General features: G+C 40.2%; 1 protein-coding gene across 11 annotated transcripts in view; it reads right to left on the bottom strand.

The window, feature by feature from the left end:
• Nucleotides 1–23,582, bottom strand: part of ABLIM1 (actin binding LIM protein 1) — a 189,960-nt gene that overhangs the window by 56,547 nt on the left and 109,831 nt on the right. For all 11 annotated transcript variants that reach the window (XM_082764171.1, XM_082764169.1, XM_082764173.1 and 8 more), the window contains 2 exons: nt 20,359–20,485; nt 19,099–19,192 (listed from right to left, as the gene is read on the bottom strand). In XM_082764171.1, the coding sequence (XP_082620297.1) occupies nt 19,099–19,192; nt 20,359–20,485 (221 nt within the window). The remainder of the gene's footprint in view (nt 1–19,098; nt 19,193–20,358; nt 20,486–23,582) is intronic.

The raw sequence follows: 23,582 nt of genomic DNA, 5'->3' as shown, positions 1-23,582 counted from the left end.
AAACCTGCTGCCTCCTCCTTTTGCAGACAGCACATATTTTCTCAATTGCTCCGTTGTTATGGATGAATTTAGACAATGAATGACAGTTTTCAACCTGCCATTTCATTCCTTGGCTGCCTTCCCAACACTGCTGATATGGGCAACTTCTGGGACCATTAACCTAAAGCACAAATGCCTGACTTCAGAAGCTAGATGGGTGCAGGCAGCTTGAGCTGCCTGAACTATTGACCTAAAGATTCTAAATACTCTAGATCCTGTAACCCAAATCCACCGAGTCACTTAAATACACATCTCTTCAATACAGTGATATTCATAAAAGACTTGGTTGATCAGGTTTCAGGCCTATAAGGACAGGAAAAATCAAGGCACAGATACGATTGTGATTTCTCCTTGAGAAACTAAGCATGCAAAGCCCACATCAGGCTTTTTGGAAAAAAAAAATATATATATATATATCCTAAAACAAGCAAGTAGTGACAATTAATGGATTCTAAAAGGCTTTATAAATGTATCCGATTTCCTAACATGTTAACTTCAAATGCTTTTCACAAAATATTCCCTATCAACTGAAATGTTACGTGCACAACACCAGTCTGCAGCATAGCACTGCAAATACTGAATGGGCTTCCAAGGTAGATCTCACATTCAGACAGCTCAGCACTCATCAGCAGGAGCCTGTATCCTTCTCTGCACTTTCTGCTGTGCAAAATCAATATTGTGCATACAAAGGAACAGGAATTTTATCTGTATTTGGTAAAAAAATAATCCCAACTTTTGAGCACTCCTCAAATTCTTCAGCAGAGTGAGGGCCCAAAGAGCTGCTTGTCACAAGCAATTTCAGGCATATTTCATTTAAAGATGATGCCAAGCCCATGTCCTGGAAACTGCTCCCAGTTAATGAGATATAAAAAATTCCTAACAAGACTGAATCACTGCCGGAAAGCATCTTCTCCAAACAGGAAGACAATGATTACAAAAATACATATGAACTCATAGAAGAGGAATCTTTTCTGGGCTCGCCTGTCTCATCCAACTGCAGAACATCTCTGCTGCATAAGAGCTCAGATTTTCAGTAGGCACATGAATGTTTTTTCTGAAATAAATTCATAGCTTCTCAAAAGGTATTCAGTACGGTAGCTAAGAAGCTATCTAGTCTGAATTGGGAAAAGTACAGGGCCTGTTATGTTATTATGAATTAACCCCTGACATATCCCATCTGAGATGGGGCCATGTCTCGTAAGATGTTATCCAAATTCCCAGACACAAAAGACTGAAACAACACTGTGGTCAAAAGTTTTTGTAATTTCAGTTAACTGCCAAAAAGTCTGTACATTGATATTGTCAGATTAATCAGGCTTTACAAAGAAATAATTCCCTTCCAAGAATGCCAATAGTAAACTACGGCAATGGAGTTTTAATGGATCCAGCAGAAATATCTATAACGTGAAAGCACCATGCTCTGTGGACGATAGAAATCATGCATTCACATCCGAACAGTTTCAGCATCTGTTCTTCCAAGCTTTGATGTACGTGTGTTTTAGGAACAGAATGACAGATGACCCCGATGTATTACTCAAACGTTGCATTGCACTGTCCTAGGCAAAAACTGCTGAAATCTTTTTTTTTTTTTGGGTAGTTTTTCTGGCATTAGCCCAGGATTCTGATTTTTGTGTTCCTTATTTTGCAGTCAAATTACAACAACTTGGGTCAGTAATTTCTACTAGCTCCATTCACCATTTGTCCTAAAAGGGTGTGTATGTGGTCTAATCTCGCTAATATTGGCGAGTCTTTCACTTGCTGTGATAATCTGACAAACATGCCATTTGTTTTTCTCCTCATCACAAATATTTTCTTAAGGACACCTGGTACATCTGTCAGTAGATTATGACTTCTATAAGCAGCCTACACATTTAAGAAAGTCGGATTATTTACAGGAAAAACAAATCCAGGATTCATCACAACATTGTGTGTAAACCTGTGGCCACTCTGAAGCTTCCCACTCCCTGGAAAAAACCTCCAATACGCTACTGCCAATGTAATTTAAACAATGTACACATATCTCTAAAACAGCCAAAATGTTTATCAGATCTTTCCCTAAGGCTGTAACAACTGGCCAAACGTTAGCCCAGAGTGAGCAGTGATGAAGGAACACCACGCCCCTGCTAACACAAGCTTGCTAAGTGGAAGTGCTAACCCCTCCTGCACTGGCTGGTTTTGCTGGAGTTTTATATCACAGCAGCTGCAGCTGTTGCTGAATGCTTCCCATCCAGTTTCATCCATTTTCTGCCTCAGCAGTGTTTCTATGACTCTGGAGCAGAACTCTGTCTTCAGTGGGTATCCACTGGGAACCAATATGCAGCTCAGCTAACCCAAGGCTAATCTTGCTAAGCCTGACTTGCCATCATCATCTGAGAAAGTGGGTTGCTAAAAATCAGTCATTACAACGTATTAGGAGAAACTTCAGGATCTACAGGGAATGAAATATTCACACTTTTCAGATATCTGTTTTCTTCCTAGCTTTCAGGCTACTAAACCCACATTCAGCACAATCGGTGTGAAGTTTCTTGTAACCACACACTGCCATACTGGGGGCTGTTAAGGCTTACATCCCAGTCCTGCTGGCAATACCAAGCACCATTACTCAGTGCACGTTTGCCCTGAAGGTTCTTCAGCCGAAGTGTACGAGGGTTAAAGACACTTGCCTTCCCACTATGCCTCACTCTCCTTACCCCTTCCCAAGTTCACTTCATGTCCAGAAATCCCTTACAGTTGGTTTGCTACTCAAAAACTTCTCAGCTGGCATCTTGCACCCTGCTGACAGCAACAAATCACTTCTTGCTCAAAAAAATAGCTATTCAGTCTTTGGGGACTTAAAGCCAAAACTGTACCATTTCTCATAGGTGTCTGGGAAAGGCAACTGTGGGTTGCACAAAAAAATAAATTTAAACACAAATGACTCCAACCCAGAAAATAGAAATAGAGCTGCATGCGTGCCCCAGAAGCCAGCCTCAGTCCCTGCTTTGGGCACACCCAGCCCTAATCCTAGGACCACAGTACTTCAAAAGCCAAGGACTGCACTTTTAGAGTCTATCTCCTCCCTCATGCTGTCCCCCCAGCTCCCACAAGACCAACTTTTATTTTCTCAGTGCTTGTAGAGCTCCAGTCTGATTAAATAAATGTTTTCCTCTTTGGTGAACGTGAGAGCTTAAGATTTCCTATTACTCATGCCTTCAGTCCTGTTCTTTCCAGCACAACGGTGAACAAGAGCCAGAAGGGACAATAACAAGAATCCCACCAGGAGTGCTCACATGCCAGTGGGTCTGGTGGAGGAAGAACTAATTACCAACAGACATTTTCTGTTGGCCAAAAGACACAATTAAGTGCATTTTTGCTGTGTTACATTTGCACAGCTGCACTCACTCTTCATTCAAAGATATCCTAGCAATCACCTATTGCTAATAGCTGCTATAGCTAAGCAGCTATTAAACACATAGAAAGCTCAATTTTCCTAATACAACCTAAATGCAAAAAAAAAAAAAAAAAAAAGGATGTAGTTTTGTAGTTTTAAGAGTGCTTTTAAAAGGTGTTTTTTTTTGTTTGTTTGTTTTGTTTTTTAATGAAGAGCTATCAATCACAGCTCTTTGATTGACAAATCTAATCAAATATTTACTCCTACCATGACTCTAAGGAGGTTGACCTGATTTCTCAGATCTCTTAAGGACTAAGGAGCAGCATAAAGAATAACTCAGACTCATCTTTAAACCCCTTAAGGAATGTCATGAATTGTAAAACAGGAACTGTAGCAGTAGCCTACCATTTTCCAGAGAAGCTTTATTTTAATTACTGGCAGAGGTCACAGAATCTTTCACCCTGTTTGATGTTCAGGATAATATCAAATGCCATTGTTTCCTTCTCTGCAGGCTTCTGTGATCTCACAGGCGGGTGGAACAGCACAAACACTATGAAGACCAAAATTTGCTTTTAATAACATCCTGGCCTAAACTGTCCACTCATTTTTCCCAGGGTCTTATCTGTTCAGCAAGTCACTACAAACTTCTGTGCTGAGATACAACAATAAAAGTGCAGCTCCTCTGCTTCCAAAGGACGTCTGAATCTCCCATAACTTTACCTGTTACTACCAAAGGAAGGAAAATGTAATACAATTTAAATTTTGTAAACTATCTAGCTTGATAAATCCTTGTTTGATGTGCATCTTTAAAACGAGGATCTCCTGATGTTGTTTGGAGTACTAATGTCACCACCCCCTCTGGAGAGGAGCAGCTCCCAGCAGAGCCCTGCCCTGCGCCCGGAGCAGCGGGAAGCAGAGCTCACACCAGCAGTTCCCAGGCTGCGAGAAGCACGTGAGGGGGAAAGTGGGAAATGGAGCATGAGGCCGTGACTCTAAATCTGAATGACAACCTGCATGCAAGGGACGTGGAATAATCCCAGAGCCTTCCATTGACTGCTGTGCTGTCTTGGGCAAGCCCAGACTGCAGCTGCTAGGAACACTTGCACTGTTCTTCCATGCCTGCTTTCTGAGTTATACAACATACTTCCCAGTATCCCAGCAGTGACTACCAGTGTCATGCTATTGCATTCCTTAACAGATGGACTGTATCAAACTTTTGGAACTTATTACTGTTAATTCCATCAGCATACAGTATTATTATACTCATTAGTGGCTGCTAATAGCAATGCAAATTATTAGCTGCTTAGAATATCATTTTTCCTTATAGAAAAGATGTGAGTAATGCTTCAGGCTACATCTCCAGTGTTGCAATTGGTCTGCTAGCATGAAGAATCAGCCCTCCTGGGAGCTGAACATCAACCAGACTTACTGTGCAGTAGGGCCCTAGCAGCCACCTGTGACTGCACTGTCAGCTCTGCCTCAAGTTCTCATTTCCCTGCAACACCCAGTGATGAGCGAGTTGCACACAAAGGCAAAACATGCTAAACCATAGATTCCTTATGGCAGCCACTCATCCTGTCTTCACGGAGCAAATGCACCTGTCATTACACACTGTACCACAGCTAAGAACTTACATTCTCCACACAGTTAAAAGCAGGAGGTTGTTACTTCAAAGATAATTCCACTCAACTAAGACATGCACCCACAGAAGCCTCAAGAGGCCAGGTAGAGTATTCTGGTCTGTACAGAGAAGCAAAGCAATAGCAGACCCACCTTTATTGCTGACTGCCAGGATTTCTAACGTCATATCCGTTAGAATCCTATTTATGCACAGAGAAATCTAATCCCAGTGACTGACCATGTAGTTAATCAGAGAGAATTCAGAGAAAATATATGTAGTAGATTGTATTAAGGTATGTGTATGTCCTGCAAAGTAAGACTAACCATTGAATGCGTGCAACATTTGCTCCATGTTCTGTCTTGTTGTGAATAGATATGTAAATTGATGGTATTCTACCCAGTCTCAGACATCTCACTACTCCATGCAATTTATAAGTCTTCTTTCATTATTATCTGGACTTTCATTATTATCTGGACTGACTGGATCTAGGATCTAGAAGGATACTAAGGATACTAAGAAGGATGTCATTCACATCAGAGATGTAGGAGTTAAAATAATGACTAGTGTTACTATGGCTGAGGAAAGTAATCCAAGATGCATGTTTTCTGTTCAGAAATAAAAGATCAGGGAAAAGTCCAGGTTCATAAACAGCAATTCTCACATTGATTCATTGAGAGTCAATACAAATCTGTGAATTCACTGTCTTTGTGACAGATATTACTGGTATACTTAAGTAGAAACTACTTTCTCAGTCAGCAGAACGGCAACTGACTTCAACCTGCTGACATTTAGCTAGAAATTTCAATAACAAAGCTCTTTCATATCTTAAAAACCAAAAACAAACAACAACAACAACAAAAAACCTCTCCCCAAAACAAACAAACAAACAAAAACCTGCATCTGACAGATATTTTATAGATCAGAAGGCACTGCACCTGACACCTGGCAACAAATATTAGACCTCATCCTAATGTGAACAGGTTATTTGCAATTCTGAAAATTAGCAATTACTTCCATTCGGATCATGATTTAATTGTGTAGACAGATAAAGAACAACACTGTATTTTAAAGGAACATATACCTAGATCTTAAAGTAACCCTGAAAAGATAAATCCTGGAATTTTAAAGACAGCCTACTGAATGTCCTAAATTGTGTACTGTAAAAGACAAGCAAGAAAATAACCATGCTCCGTACTCTTTTATATAGAAAAAGCATAAGAATTGAGATAATTAAAAAGGTAATATAAAAGGTAATGTTAGATACTGTTTGTTTGACAAGAATTATTTTTTTTCCAAGTGTTTGTCATGAGTCTACTTTTACAAATTAAAAGACTTGAATAAATTGAATTCAAGAGTCTTAAAAAAAAAAAAACCAACAACAAACAACAACAAAAACTATAGCTAGGCAGTTGTCTGACAGATGGATGTGTTAGCAGGGGGGAGACAAACACCTCAGAGATGACTTCCTTCTGCCCACAGCATGAGGTACCTCTGCTACTGGCCCAAACAATATAATAAAAACAAATATAAAAACCTTTCCTTGTAAATTTGCCGATGACTCAAAACAATGTTTGTTTAAGCTACCTAAAATCTAACAAGTACATTTTAATATCCTAATGCAGAATGGCTGCAAATCAAACAAGCAGGGCCCTGGGAGACTGAGCGCCATGTTGTAGGCCACAGCCACTGAGGGAGGCACTTGGAGGTCATCATTAGAAACCTCCCGAAAGAGCTCGGAGAGTACCTAAAACAGCTGGTTCTTCTGATCATTTGGTGTGTGCAAAGAACATAAAGGGATAGCAGAAGCAAGGTTTTGCTTCTGACTATATACTGCAGTCGCTATTATAATACTGACAAGTGGACACATGGATTTGCAGAGTAATTCAGTGGAGAGCCACCAACCAACGTGAGCCTTAGGCTGTGAAATTGAAGGACTTGGAGCCAAATCATTACTGAGAGAGAGGCTTCAAAGATGACTGGAGCACAATGGAACAGTAATTAAAAGCAAAGAAGAGAAATAGGAAAGAGAATGAGCTTTTCAATCCCACCAAAACAAACAAACAAACAAAAACAACTGTGACATCAACAAGCTAAAGTTAGACAAATTTAACCACAAAATAAGATGAGGTTTCTACAGTAGAGGTAACTTAAACAGCAAAAGGGAAAATCTGTGACTTCACAATCATTCTGCAGCCTTCATGACAAGACAGGATAATTTCACAAAGGATAACCTTATATTTTTATTATTTTATCATTATCATCATTATTTGTAGGGAAAAGCTCTATGATTTTGAAAAGAGAAGGTCAGACAAGACACTTTTAGCAGTTTCTCTAACCTTAAAATCCATTCCAATGGATATAGACGGAGGTATTTACCCATGCACCAAGGCCAGGCCTGGTCTGGTGGGAGGTGTCCCTGCCCATCGCAGGGAGTTGGAGTTAGTTGTTTTTAAAGCCCCTTCCAACCCAAACCATTCTGTGATTCTAAACTGCTCCTAGGGAGCACAGGACAGAATAATTAGAGTCAGAGCCTGAAAAATTTACTCCTCGAGCTGTCTTGGCAAAGCAGCAAAATTCCTGGTATAGCAGGAACTTTGCTGCTGGAAGTGAGCTTTTGTTGATGCGGTTTGCGGCTCAGGGAGACAGCCCAAGCACAACGCCAGGAGCAGATCGGGACGAGCTGTGCCGCATCAGCACCAGAGCTGCTACTGCCATGATTGCACCAGGGGCTCTGCAGAACAGGCACAGCTGAGATAGCTCAGTGCAGGGCTCAGCAAAACTCCTGCTAGCCTGCTCAGCAGGCAAGCGTCTTCCTATCAATGAAGGATGTGAGAGTCTGGGGCATTAAGCAACTCACCTTGGATCAAAAGTAATTCTTGCAGCAGATCCAAGCAGAGAACTCAAATTCTTAGACTCCCAGTCCGGCAGCGCCTCTGAGTAGCACACCACCAGATCCAATAGCTGATTTCCTACCTAATTAATATAAAATTGTCTTTCCAGTTTTCTGTCAGAAGGCTGTTTGTGGAACCGTGTAACCTCTGGCATGCAATGTAGCAATGCCTGGTCTCCACTCCAATGTCTGCATTCAGTTCAGAGGGAGTGTCCCAAGAACAGAGAAAGAAGAGTTGGGAAGGCCAAAGGAGTGGGAAAAGAGATTAAGCATGAGATCACACAGTACCTCACCAGAAAATAACAAGAGGACATAAAAGAAAAGCAGCCAATAAGAAATAAAGTAGAAATAAAGCACTCAATATATGCTTATTTGTACCTGGTAGATCCCCACGTTATTCTAATAGGAAAATATGCCAGGAGTGAACTGAGTAGAGTATTTTCTTTTCCTTTTGGTGACTGCTATCTGCTCTTGTAGCAAACTCACCCTAGTAGTCACTGTTGTTCCAGCTACTCTTGTCCTATAATGCTTTAAAAAGTATAAAAAGTATTCTGTCCTTGATTAACTGCAATGCTACCTGCTACCTTTAGAAAATTCTTCCAGTAAGAGGTCACAATAAGCAACAGATGACCATCTATCAAAGGGACAGATATTCTTCAAATGTTTTCCTTCCCAAACACATCACTCTTAACTCCAGAGTCTCTAACACATAATTACATGTATGAGACTGAATTTGACTACAGCAAGGCATTTCTGAGGAATCCTTGCTTTGCGATTCTGGCCAAAATGCCATCAAATTAACCGAGTGAATAAGTTAATGCACAGAAATAGTTGTCACTTTTTCAAATAGAGTAACTTAGAATCTAAGTGCCAGACCACCAACAGGTACTTGGTTTAAAAGCAGAGCCTTTTATTTTTGTCAGAAGTCCATTTTATATTGTTTGTCAGTCTTCTCGTACAGATGATTTCTAATTACAGATGCAAAACTATGCAAGCATACTTCTGAATCCTAGCTGGCATGAACATCACATCAGAGTATGTTTCTCAGAGCCAAGACACAGCCATTTTACTTGCTACATTGTTTTCTTCAGTTCCACATAAAATCAAGGTTTCTAGTTACCGCAGGAAAATGACTCCAGCAAAATAACCATGATAGAACATATTACTGTGGTGATGAACAGAAAAGAGATAAATGAACCTAAAGTAGAAAGGGATACCTAACATCACTTGCTGCCATCAAAGTTTCAATTGAATATAGCATCTCTGTGACTGTTGCCTCAATAGCACAGTACTTCAAGGGTGCTGCTGAGGAATCTGCTTGAAGTTTTACTGCCTCAGTTCTTATTCTCCTCATTCCTATGAAAACAACATTTTCCAGCCAAGATGCAACTACTTCACAGAATTCAAAGCAAAAACATCCATCTGTATGCATAACAAATCTCTCTCCAAGTTGTACATGTGCAAGGCAAATTCTTAACACACTAACTCATACTCAAGTGATTCTTGGTGCTCATTTCAGAGACCTTTGTGAACTACAGAACATCCCAAGCCAGTTTCACAGACAGTTTGAATGCCAGCATGTGTGTTGCTGGTGGTGCACAGGTGCACCTCTTGCTGTGTGCTGTTTTTCCCTCTTCCAAAGAAAATGGCTTGTAATAAATGTCAAACAAACCAGATATCTATCTCAAGGACAATTACACCTATATGACCTTCTAATGTAGCATGAGCATGCAATTAAAACCTACCTACTTTATGCTCCAGATGGTCATTTTAAACATTTAGTTACCTGCAAAATACTCAGGTAATCATATTTCTTCATCTTTAAAGGACCCAGTTCAGTAAAGAGACACTTGGGTGTTAATTGTGAGGACATCAAACTCCCAAGATTCCAAACTTTGTCAGGGAAAGCACCCTAACAAAGCAGAGAGAAGAGAAGACTGAGTCCTCACACAGAGAATATTAAGCACAATACCTGTTTTGGAACCTGTTACAAACGTGTGACATCTATAGACTTGCCTCAACAGGCTCTTCTCCACTTCTCAAGTTTCAAACTGGTTTCTGCTGCATTCTTCCCAACAATTACTTTTTACTGGGGACAAGTGTAAGTCCCACCCTGCCCTTCTACAAATGAGGAGCAAACTCTCCACTTATAGAACTTAAAAATGAAAGATCACAATCTTACAAAAAATATTCCACCACTTAATCCATTTTCATTGTGATCTCAGTCAAGGAAAATCAAAAACTAAACTGCCTGAAATAATGTCATGATGTCACAGATTACCTCACATTCCCCTATCACTACATCCCAATTGAAAGTGAGACCATGACAGTGGTTTCAGTGTAGTACTTTGGTGCAGGGATCATCGTAGTTTTATACCTCTTTTGTGGCTGATTGTGGTGCAAACATTTAAAAGATGCAAAAATAAATAAATAAATATATACATGCAAAAGTTTAAAAGATGAAAAGAAGAAACAAGAGCAACTATAAAATGAAAACCCAATATTATGTTTTCCCTAAAACAGATTGTGCCAAGAAAAGAACACGTTCTACAGTGACAACCATGCAGCAGAGTTCTTAACACAGGTACATAACAAGAAAAATAAAGTAGTCCAGGTAATTTACCATTCCACTGAAAAAATATATGTATGTTATGTGCACCTCTGTTACAGTAAAAAACTACCTGTTTCAAGTACCTGTTGTGTGCTACTGGAATACTTGCAATAGTTATATACCACACAGGCATATTTGGTGGCAGTGATCTTTATACTAATATAAATGCCTCTACTGAAATGTCATTCTAAAGTATTTCTTATCAGCCTGCTAAAGTTTATCGCTAATACTTAGTGCAAGAAACACTCTACAGAATATTTAATTAAAACAAACAGGAAAAAGCTAAAGATGCTGTGCTAGGAAACATAAATCCTCATCAGCAAGACTGTACACAAGAAAGCAATTTATACAGATAAGCCATTATTTTATAAGCACCTGCAAGACTTCACAAGTCCCTTTGTGGCAATAAGGAAGCTTTAATTGGTTATTTTTTTCAAATTACTTGTTACGACTTGCTCTCCTTACTCACCATCCTGTACATCTTCTTAACATTCCTCCCTTTTCTATTGATGTTCAAATTGACTAAGGGATGGTTTCAAAACCACTGCAGAGAAGTTAATGCCTTGTGATGATGCTGCCATAGCAACTGAACTCATGTTAGGGCTCTGTCAACTCCAGCTAATTGCTTTTACTATATGTCAAGCCTCTTCTAAATACAGATATCCCTCTTGCCAAGTTCAATCTTTTGAGTTTAAAAAAGCAAAGTCACCCAAACCTTGTTAGAAAGATTTTTACATGAAGTCTTTTTTTTTTTTCCTGAAGTTTATTATTATATTTTATTGGATTTTTTTTTTTCTGGAAGTATATTAATTCTATATTTTTTGACCCTGTGCATGGTGCTGTGTTCTGTGCAATTACACATGCATATTTTTATCAGGGAAGGATGGTTTGAGTCAAGTCTGTGCTGCTACTCAGCTACATAGACAAGCTGGCTGAAACATTTACTAATATGCCTGAGTTGTTATACTTTTCATTTCCCCATTTCTACACAAACAAACCCCACATTAAAAACAATACAAAACCCAACAATGTTTGACATTAACTAATAAAACACATTTCCGAGCTCAAAGACAGAGAGACTGGAAAAAAAGTTCTAACTTTATTGCTATGCATTGATTCTCCAGAAGTGATCACAAGATGTAACATACTATACTAAGAAGTATTTGAGATAAAGAAGTCTATTGTTCCTCCGTGCATCTGCAATCAGCTGCAATCAGAAACAGCCAAGCTCTGTCCTGTTCTCATCTATTTCTGGCAGTTTAAAAATGTTAGCTACACTCTCCAACTAAGACATGGGATTACACATACCCCTTTAAAAAATCCTGCCGGAGCAGTAATAATAGTACAGATATCCGATTCTGATATTACTGACAAGCTATTCAGTCACATCACAAAGCTGTATCCCCTCCCCGAAAAGAAAACTACTCCCCTTCTAGTTCAGATCTGGTTTCACAGGAAGACATTTACCTTCTGGTAAGAATTCCTCAGTCTAACTCCATCCGTGCTCGGCTGGTGGGCAGAATCCCTTCACCTTCTTGCAGACCAGGAGCAAGGCGCCCCTGAGTGCACCCAGCCCTCAGCCTCCCTCCTCTTTCTCCTTCTCCTCCTCCTCCTCCTCGTCTTCTGCTCTTGCTCTCCCGCCCGCCAAGCCTGCACGCTGAACACACGCTGTCACTGACTCGACCAGCTTGCTCTGAGAAAAGGAAACAGGGAAGATCCTGGCCCAGGCAGGGGCAGGGCCACTTCTCATCCATCACTCGAGTCACTGCTCCATGTTGAACATTTTTTCCCTCAGGGACAGGTGTCCACCGAGTATGAAACCAGCACTCTCTGGCTCTGGAAGTTATTAAATTTTACTTGCACGGCTTCTGAAGAATTTACACAGCCTCCTGGGTGTCAGTCTAGTTTTGTCAGAAGCACTTAGTTATGCTGAGCTTGTATTCTGCTCTGATTCAGGCGAGGGCAGGAAGAGCACGGGGGCTGCTTCTCTCACGGGCACAAATATCCTGTGTACTGCCAGCACACTGTGGGTGAGGCCATGCTCCACACACATCCTGTGAGCCTTTGATGAATGCACAGTGTGCCCCATAAAGCAACCCTATTTGATCTCTTCACAGGTAAATACCACAATCGAAAGAAACCCTGTGGTCTGCTGTATGTACCTGTCTGGCTGCAAGGGCAAACAAGGCAAACGATCACAGCAATGTGCTTCTGCTGTTTTCTTACCACTTACCTTGGTTGGTTAGGCAGCACGTTCGTGTTTTCCGATTTATTAGAACAGCAGTAAAATTAAACACAAAGCAAATCACAGAACTAACAAGGCGTGCACTAAAAGCTATCGCTTCTCATCTGTTATGTAGCCTTCTGCTGCTGCATTTTTCTGCTGCGTGAGGATGACAGTGCTGGCTGGGAGATGCTGGTTGAGAGCAGCTGAGTTACCTCCCAAGTCTATAAAATGTCCAAACCAGTGTGGTGATATGAAAACAGAGTGGTAATACGTCCTTCAGCAATTTTCCTTAACACACCACCAAAACCAAACCCTTTTGCATACATCACATCATCAGTCTTCGTTTAAACTACTTCCTTTATAAAAGTGCTAAACATTTTAAATCACCTTGACCTTTACTACTGGTACAGGCTGCATCATCTGAATCTGGTAAGTGACATGTTTTGTGATACTTCTAGGATAATCACTATGAAAACAACCCCATGAAATATTTCATTCAGCAGAAGAATATGTTTGCCTTTCATTTAACACTTCTGAATGGAAGTAAAATATATCTATGTTTGTTTTAAGAGATTCTCTACACAGTTCTTTGATCTAGAAGATGTACTGGTGTAAGAACACAGGACCAGGTGTATGAATACCCTGCAGTACCTAAACTACATCCTGGACTGCAGCGAAGGGTGATGATTTCATGTGAGCTTCTAAATCTAGCCCTGAAATCAACACTTGAATAAACTCACAGGCTACTCTGGATCACATTCTTTGCTGGGTAAATGCAGAGATACAGTTTCCTTATACAACCATGGCAGCTCTCTCTCTCTAATTATTACTATTATTTACTTCTAAATTCTGAAGTCAAGATGTGAAGGAGAGAATTAGTATCTGAGTTAGGTGCAGCAAAGATAAAACGTCTTAAAATTCTGGCACATTAAAATACAGCAACTAGAAGTATTAAGTTTCCTTCATATGAAATGCAACCTCTTAAGTATACTCATCCTCTTTAAAATAAGGGGAAGCTCAGCATAAATTACTATATCAGAACTGCTTAGAACTTGACCTTGCAGGCTGAAGTCAAAGGAGGCTTCTGATTTCCTGGCATTTCTCTTTCCGGGTCCATCTGTTAAAATGGCATTATGCCACTGCTTACAAGGTGGCATGCGAGTTTCAGCAGTGCTCAGGAAACAAACACAGGGCAGCCAGCAGCCCACCAGAACAGGAACTCAAGCTATGCACAGCCAGGAGAAATCACACAATGCCCTTTTGTTTGATAATGAATAGTAAGCAAGTAGCATTAAAAAAAAATAAAAAATTAAACGGGTAGAGTAGCCAGATGGTTGAGGGATTTGACAGTAGATATAATAGATATATACATAGTCAGATCACTAGATCAAATCAGTAATAGAAAATAAAAGTGAAAATCTCAGCACCTGAATTTTTTATTCCCAGGCTTTCTGTCTAATTTCATGCATGTTATTTGTCTGTTTCTGTCTTGGTATCTTCTTTCTACAGAACTAAAAGAATACTACTTAGGAGTTTTGTAAAACACTTTAGATAAGCACAGATAGAATGCATGGGCATAGACACAATCCACCATTCTCTGAAGTCAATGGAAAGCTTCTCAGTACTTTAACATATTTTGAATCAAGCCCTACAGGAATAATTACATTGTGCATGATAAACACAAGGCAAAAATGGTTTAAGCCAGCATCTTTCAAATAGCTAAATATGTGCTGAAGTTTACTCAGATTTGTGGAGTTACACATGTCTACAGAGAGATCTGTAGGATTAAGACCAGATGGACATCTTTCCATAGGCAAGCCTTGAAGCTATGAAGACAACAACTTAGACTTTCTACTGTGTGACAGTCCTTACTCTCATTATGGCATTACTGCCTGAGAAGAAAAGTTTTTCACTGAAGTTAAGAGGAAATGAGTAATTTGCCATAAATAAAGGTTCCTTTCTCCTGGAGAAACCCAAGGAAGAACACTGATCTCTGTTGTCTTGAGAGCAGTATCATCAAATACTCAAGTATTAAAGTATCCTGCATGCTCAAGAAAGTTGCAGTATCTATTTCATGTTAGATACTTATCACATTCATTGTGCTGGCGTGCAGACTTATCTATCATCTGTGACTATTTATCACAGAAAGCTATGGGCAAAATAACATGAGAAATACCTGAGCTGACTTAAATGCACATGGCATTTTTTTCTATTTTTACGGCTATTCAAAGTTGTCAGATCTATGGTATAGAAAAAAAGGAGATTCTTCCATGAGATGTGGATATTAACAAAATATATGCTGTTTTTTTTTTTTTTGTTGTTGTTGTTTTTTGTTTTTTTAAGTAATGCATTTAAAAACTGAGCAAATAAATCATCTCTACAGAATGCTGGTGAAGTTCTATTTTCTTAAGGCTTGAATCTTAAAAAGTTTGAGCTCAAACCTTGGCTTTTCTGACAAAGTTTGCTGTATGTGCCTACAGGGCATAGCACAGCTGCCTTCTGAGATGAAGACTCTTGGGCCAACATTAGCTTCAGCTGTGGTTGTCTCTCTTGCTGACTGCTCAATGTAGAAGACTAAGGCCTGATTTTTCAGAGGTGCAAAGCAACAACAAGGGATAAAAATGAGCAGGAGCTGAGATGCTGCAAAGCATCTTAAATTTTCTATTTAAAAAAAAAAAACTCTTACTGGAAAAACAGGTATCACCTGCCTCCACAAACAAAGCACAGATTCACACTTTCATTTCGCTTCAGTTTTCCTGCTTTTCTATACTTTCCATCTAGTAAAGTAATGTGAATGATCAAAAAATAAATCAGTCCTACAACAACAGCATTCTGTTGACTTCTTCTGATCCATTAGAGGGAAGTGTTTGCATACCACGTGCCACATACGTCCCCTCTAATATCTTCACATCATTGCTTTGGATGAATATTATGAAATAATATATAGTGGTCCTGACATAACAAATATTTTATTGTTGGATTAAATGAAAGACCTGGATCAGATTAATATTTCTAATTAATACAAGTAAAATACAAAGCTAGGTAGCAGTTGAGCTGCACAGTAATGCCATAATCTCCACCTCCAATAACTGTGCTACTTCACACTGATAACATGGTTTCATTCCCAAGAGAGGTGGCAGGACAAGAGACAACGCATATGATATTAATTGACAAAAATGCCCAACTTTGCCAAAGAAACACTGCTTAAGAAAACAAGGAGGGAAAACAGTAATCTGTCTGTGAGAATCCCGAGCTTCATCTAAATTAAAACTTCAGGTGTACTGAAAGGTTGTGGGTGATTTTCTGTACAGGCTAATGAAGTTGTTACTTGTCCTGCCTCAAAAGCATCTGCAGCCCTCCATGAACTGCAGCATCCTGTTCTGTGAATTATCTTCCATGACCCTCTGGCTACTTCCAATCTCTCATCTCCTTTGTTACCAGAGGATTTATGTCATGCTTTGGCCCCATCCTTTAAACTACTTTTCCTGCTCAAAGGGGACTCGTGCTGACACATAATTTTCTCATCTTACATGCATGTTTCCACTTATTAGTGCCTTTAGTCTAATTTAGAGACATTAGTACTGCTCCTTTAGAACTGTGCATCTCTGACAGCATACAAGATTTCTAGGAGGAGACAAGAAACTAGCCCATGGTTCTACTAAACTCCTCGTATTATTGAATATTAGCTGTACCTTCTAAGCATCTTTTCAAGTGCCGCCCAATAACAGAAAATGCTTGTATGTCTCTCTAGCACCTGCATTCCCCACTGATACGTGAAGAACTCAATTCATGGACTATCCAGGCTACTAAGATGTACTGTAAATCAGTCAAAGCAATGTCTGAGTCTCCCTGACCATAAAATACTGTGTTTTTTTGGTGAAAGACTCTAAGGACTTGTCCACTCTACACCTATCACATAGCAGTGAGCTTCAAATGCCATTTAAAACAAATCAGGAAAGAGCTGTGTTACAAGTAATTCAATTTCTACATGCTTTATTTTTTGGTCTTGGTTAGATATTGAGAACTATTGCTGCCCTCTACTGTATTATTAAGGGTTGTGCCTCTGATAATCAATGAGATCCATGAACATGCAAGCAAAAATTCTAGTTTTACCCATAATTTCACATGCATAATATTTCCATAAAATCATTCAAAAGGTCTGTTTCTATTTCATGAGCATATTTGGATCCTGCTGGGGCTAGGTCACATGAGGAATCTTTATCTATTTTCTCTGACTTTGACCCTTACATGAGGTTGGACACCTGCTCCATTACTTTTATTTCAGCAATATGTTGTCTCTTCTTCTGATAATAAATGCCCATAAGAAGAGAAAGAACTACAAGGCAAGAAACCAACCTTGACACCAAAATGACTGCAACAAGGTTCTGTCTGGGACACGAAGACTCTGATAAACCAAACTTTAGCTTAGATTGTGATAGAGAGCTGAACTCTAGTTGAGTTGAACTCATTTTCTCCTGGCCTCAGCTGATTCAGCTCTGAAAGGGTATAGCTCTAGATCCTCTCAGAAACCTAATTTTATTTCTCATTGATACTAGAAAGAGCAACATGAATGCAACCTTTCTATATTCACATCCACTACACAGAAGGCTCCAAACAGAAATAGCTCATTTCTTCCCAGCTCTCCGCAGACTCAAAGAACCTCCTCTTTTATTATTTTCATCTCCATGCCTCTGAATAGATCACATTGCTTTCAGCAATAGATTGCACAGGTTTGAGCACCTATCATGTGCTGTGTAATAGAGTAACAGCAGAAATAGCATCTGAAGTCATTATAGAATATTTTATGCTTCCCAGTCTCACAAATCCAATTACTTCTCTCCAACTATGCTGAGTACTCTCCAACAGAGAGTACTAAACTGAAAAACTCATCAGTAGATGTGAACAGATAGGCAGATGGTAGTAGACCTCTAGATAAAAGCCAGAGACACAGCCTTTCTAACTCAAGGGAAAAGTCAGACTGTTCTCACTGATTATCTTTGTGGCACTCCAAAAGAATTAGAAACACACTGCAAAGGAGGCAGACTAAGATCACAGCTAACTGGAAAAGTGTACTTCCTCTCAGTAGAAGCAGTGACAGGTACAGCAGCTGTCTACATGCTTTCTGAGTCTCAGTTGGTGGCTACTGTCCTGGCTAATATTCGAATATTGAACTACAGAGACCTCCAGAGCTAGAAAATCGAGCTGTTTCCACTTTACATCAAATATGAAACTTATCAGATGAGGGCTGACACAGTAGATGGAACACAAAGAAGAGAACTTATAATACACATTTAACTAGCAAATTCCATCTGTTTTTATTTTGGTAATACTTTCAGGTTTATTTCTTGGACTCATTAAAATAATACATCTGGTTTCCTCTCCAAAAAATATGCCTGTAACTGAAATTCTTCCTGGCTTTCCCATTTCTTCCACTTTATTATATAAAGGGAATTTTGTGTTGGTTCCCCCGTTTTTGCTCCAGGAAGGTTGAGTATTAAACATAACTAAATCTGGAGCCAAGCCACACAGCCCGTTCTAGGCCTAAGCTCAAAGGTCAGGTTATTTCCATTGAACATAGAATCCTATATGGAAGGGAGGCAACAGGTTTGTTCCTCATATTTCAATGGTAACAGGACAAGGAAGGTCATCTGCATTTTTAGCCACTGAACATTTCTGTGATGACACAAAGGGATGCATACATAATTCAAGGATCCCATCTCACAGGGGACTAGTCACAGCCATGGGAGACAGTACTGACAACAAAAGATATGCAACTGTAAAATGATTTGGCCAGAGAGGCAAAGAGAACACAGAGGATTCCAACTAAAAGTAAACAAAAGACTGTTCAGACATTTTCTGTTTGTGCCTTCTTGTTTCTAACATATTATTTCCAGTACATTTCTCCCTCGCCTTGTCAGCATCATTCATATCATCTGGCCTTATTTGAGAAGAAAAATCTCAGGTACACAACCCCCCTTCATGACTATATATCTCAGAATACTCACAGTTGTCAAAGGTAATGATTCCAGTACTCAAATTACCTCTATAAATATATCAAATCTGACACAGAATAAGAAATGCAACAGACTTTGCACATCACCACTAAAAAAGAAACATAGAAATCATAAATCCATAGAAACTAGTGTAATTAATTCTCTATCACATACTTTCCCTGATTGCTCCAAAGGTAAAACACTTGAAAATATTTCTGAAAATTAGCACCTTTGCTCTAAAATCAGCAGTAAAATTTTCCCATGAGAATTTTTTATTTTTTTGCAGCTCCTTGAGAACATAATGGGATGTGGCCCAATTCTTAAACTCCATCTTATAAAGCACGTACCTCTAGGACTTTCCCAGTGATGAACTGGTGACATGCTTCACACTTGACTCCAAAAAGAACCTGATAGTCCTTTTCACAATAAGGAGCACCATCTCTGAAAAAGAAAATCCACAAAATATAAACCACCTTTTAATAAATGGGTTACAGCATGACTTACATTCTTCCCTTGTTTTCACTCTGGAACTCCAATGAACAGCAATCGGCAAATGGGAGAGAAACCAAGAGATGTATTTTGCAGTAGAAGAAAAAAAAAAAAAATCATATTCTCATAATTCTATAATTATTCCTTTAAATTTCCATAAAGGAAAGGTACCCAACCTTGAAACACTGAAGCAAACCTCATTCTTAAAAACAGACTCTAGAACTACAGGTGGTACAATTCTAGAGAAATTATTGGAACTCTGTCCATGGTGATGAGTGGAGATCATTCAACAAAGAAATCTTCCGTAGTGTGTGAAGAGCGTAACCAGTTGCTTTTAAGTGTAAGGTCATGGATGTTTTTGGTATGAACAATGTACATCCATCGTACAAATGGAAGCACCAATCAGAACTTAATATTATTTCTCAGGCGCTAGCATTGACCTTCTTTTAAGAAATTACAGAATTTATTTCATTTAATTGATTTATAATATTATACATCCCACTGTACTTACTGATGGGTTTGTGAAACATACTTTATTTCCCAACATTTTCTCCTCATTATATACTTGAAGAGGAGAACAAGGACTGTATCTTAATTCCCTCTGTTTTATAATTACAACACTTTTCCCCCTTCACTTCCTCTGCCCCTCCTTATGTTCAATACTCTCTTCATTAGTTTCTCATTTGGAGTTGAGAAACACTGACAGGTCAATCACATCATGTTTAGTCTATTCTGTAGCAAAGGCAAATAACGGACAGGTTCCTATTTTTTTCCTCAATATCAATGTTGGAAAACAAAATGGCACAAAGCCATATCAAAGCTGTATCTAACACAGAAAACATATAGGAATTCACTCAAACCCTTGTGGGAGCATTGAGATACAACCTCTTCTGTACTGGTATTAAGTAGGGACTGCTATCATTAAACATCACATTGCAGTTGCTCTGTCCAGTTTACCTCCCTTCCCCAGCTCAGCTCTCACTGACAGCAAAGAATTTTGGCATATGCTGAGAGGTGATAGAAATTGGATACCAAAAGGTGAACTTTGCTGCCAGCTCTTCCCTTCTGGCAACAAGAACTCACACCAAGAGTGCAGGAGAGTTGCAAAGGCTACTTACTTGCTGATGTATTCCCCAGTTAGGACCTTCCCACAGGCCTTACACTTAAAGCATCCCAGGTGCCACTGCTTATCCAGAGCTAGCAATGCTTGTCCATTCTTTATGTCTCTTCCACAGCCAGCACAATCTGCAAATAAGCAAACAAATGCATTGCTGTCAGTTACCCGGTTCATTGATGCTCATTAACCACCCAACAATCGCTAGACTTGGTAATCAAAGAGGAAAATTACACAGCTATGCAGAGACACATCTTCCTTTCCTCAGAGACTTACAGATCCTCTATGAAGATACAGTCTTCTTTACTACAGACATATTCAGCAGAGGACAGAAATCTCTATCCAGTTTTTCACACTTTGTGATTCAAAGATTGCTAGGTAAGCTTTGTACAAACTTAAGATTTTGTTGGGAAGCAGCTATGAACCATCATCCAGAAAAGTACCAGCCTTCCAAAGGAATCAGTATTTTTCTCATTTTGCTTTTTACAAGATCTGGAGTGCCAAAGTGAAGCAAAGAAAGGAGGCCTGGGCGAGTGCCACCAGGATGCTGCAGTCTCCCATTGGGTGGCAGCAAAGCCCAGGACGTCCACCCAGCCACGGGCGGTGGCACATCCCAGCCCAGGAAGAGAGGAGAGAGCATTTTTAGCAAGGGCCTGAGGCGAGGGTGACAGCAGTGTGACAGCACTAAATGCTATATGACGGGACATATTGTGTTCCACCTGCAGGTGTGGAAAACAGCAGCTTTGCTGGGCTCTAATAGGCACAAGCACTCTCACTTGGGGATTTTGGTACTACCCAGTAGCCCACGCTCAATTTTTGCTGTGATTCAGAAAGACAATTTGATGGCAGACAGCAAACCTGAAGCCTGGAGCCACCGAATGCCCTCTGTCCCAGAAGATGCCACAACATCTCACGTCACATCAGAAATCTTGGGCTCAGCCCTGAGCTCCCATTCCTCTCCATTCAGATATAAGATATTCAAGAGATTTCCTGGCATGGGGCAGTTCAGTGCATGGGGAGATTTGACGAGACTGATGTGGGACACAGCAGGGAACCACCGGTGCTGTGTTGGAGCATCGAGAGAAAGGACAGCCTGGCAGAGCAGCGAGACAGAAAGGGAATGCCCATCAACTGGGACATGCTGGAAGCCAGTGACAACCCAGAACAAAGGTTTTTCTGTATTTTATTATCCCAACACTCTTTTTGTGTTCTTTTCATGAATGTAACATCCTCTCCATGTGTCTGAAACATCAACAAACAGCCTCAAACCAAGACCAGTGCCAGCTGACTGAACAGGTACAGCCCTGACACCATCATCTCCTCACAGTTTTACAGCCCAGGTAACACCACACCCTGCAAAAGGGCGACTCCAGATTTATTATCACAACTGACAATAAAAGGAGTGTCTCCTTTTGACACCCAAGGGCCTGACTTTTGTTTGCTGGATAATGGGCGAGGACAGCCCCAAATAGACGCTGTGCATTCCTGCTAACCAGGTCACTATTTGCAGCAGGCCTCTCTATCAGCATTCTTCATGCTCACAACTCCCTCAAGAGAACAGGCCCAAGCACCACACTATCTTGTAATAAAATGCAAGTCACAGACCAATGATGCAGCTTGGTCTTGAAAAGCAACCCTGAGATGTCCTAATCCCAGGGCTTTGCTCTAAAGGACAAAAGTTACAAATTGAAATTATGAAATGACAAGTACTGACAGCACGTAATGGATCCCTCTGCTCTTCTGTGCCATTTCAAGGCTTCATGCCACTCCACAATGACAGCAAGGGCTGGAACAGGTCACTGAGAGAGGCACTGGAGTTTACGAAATGGGACTGAGGGGGAGACAAGTGAACATCTGTCAGGATGCCATTGGTACATGGATCTTCCCTTTGGTTTGGAGAGGATACTACATTATATCAGGTTCCTTCCAACCTGAAGCCATGCAATACACCTACCAACTGTAACAAGAAATGAGATCTTTCCTCCCACCTCAGTGGGTGCTGAGCTGCAGCTTTAATCAGCACCCATTTCTCAGCTTCCTAGCACTCCTGCTTCTCCCTGCTGTGCCAGCTTCCACATTCCTGACCTGCGGTCCTGCCAAACCATGACACATTCCCTGTTGCAATAATCCCTCCAAAAATCTGCTGTATTTTCCATGCTTTTGGCAGCTTTATCCAGGCAAGTTTTGTGAAGCTGAAATTTTGCAGATACGGAACCAAGAAAGAGATTTTTTAAAGCACTTTGTTGCACTTCAACTGAATTTCTGAAGCCGAGTCAGAATAGAAGAACTGCCTTATGTAAAAGGGCCCACCCAGTCCACAGTCTTTGTCTTTCCTGGTGCAAAAAGCAGTTACGTGGAGGAAATAGGGATCCATGAAGCATGCCCACCTGTGTACTTGCTTCCTGTAAGTCAAAGGTGGCGGTGTTGGACATGCATTTATTATTCTATAGCAACTATGACATTCACTCACTCTTTGTGTGTTCCTTAAAGAGTAAATGAATATCAATCATTATTTCCAGTCACAGGCATACTGAACATCTAATATCAAAGCAAGCTAATAGCCCAAGTACTGTCTTACTAGGCTGAGATGGCTTTTAACTAAACCTGATTTTAATTCTAGCAAAACAGTTGTGTATATGCATGAGAAGCTAGCAATTATCATTATTTCCTAAAATAGAGAGTAAATAAGGCTGGACTAGGCTAAGAAAAGATCATTTATTCATCCAAATTCTACAAATAAAAGCCATTTATGACCGCAGGCATGCATGAAGCATATTAAAGCATTTGGCTGAATGTCATCAACAGACAGCATATGCAGGCAGGATCTCAGTATCACACTAAGCACAGGCTGCATCAGCGTAAGCCATAACCATCTCGTGCTGCAAAGAAAAGGGCAGTGAGATAAGACTAGTGGTTCACAACCACATGCCAGGCCAAACTTGTACTCAAAAATCTGAAAACTCTCTCCCAGAATTTTGTGTAATGGTTCCCACAGCAGTTCTCCCTCTGGCTTCACACCTGGGTCAAACAGATGGTGTCCCTTTGACCTTGAGCTCTCTTGTGCTCTCTTTTTGTCAGATAACCCACATTCCTCCCCACTCCCATCCATTTCACAGCTGGGCCGGCATAATGCAGAGAAGTGCAGTGTGAATGCACGAGTGAGCAGTACAGCTCCTGCATACACTTAGAACATAAAGAAAAGCCTACCACAAAATCAGTATGTAGAAT

Source organism: Aythya marila (genome assembly GCF_965140915.1).
Source record: "Aythya marila genome assembly, chromosome: 7".
NCBI lineage: Eukaryota > Metazoa > Chordata > Aves > Anseriformes > Anatidae > Aythya > Aythya marila.
The sequence above is the reverse complement of the archived record's forward strand: the minus strand, read 5'-3'. Positions and strand labels throughout refer to the sequence as shown.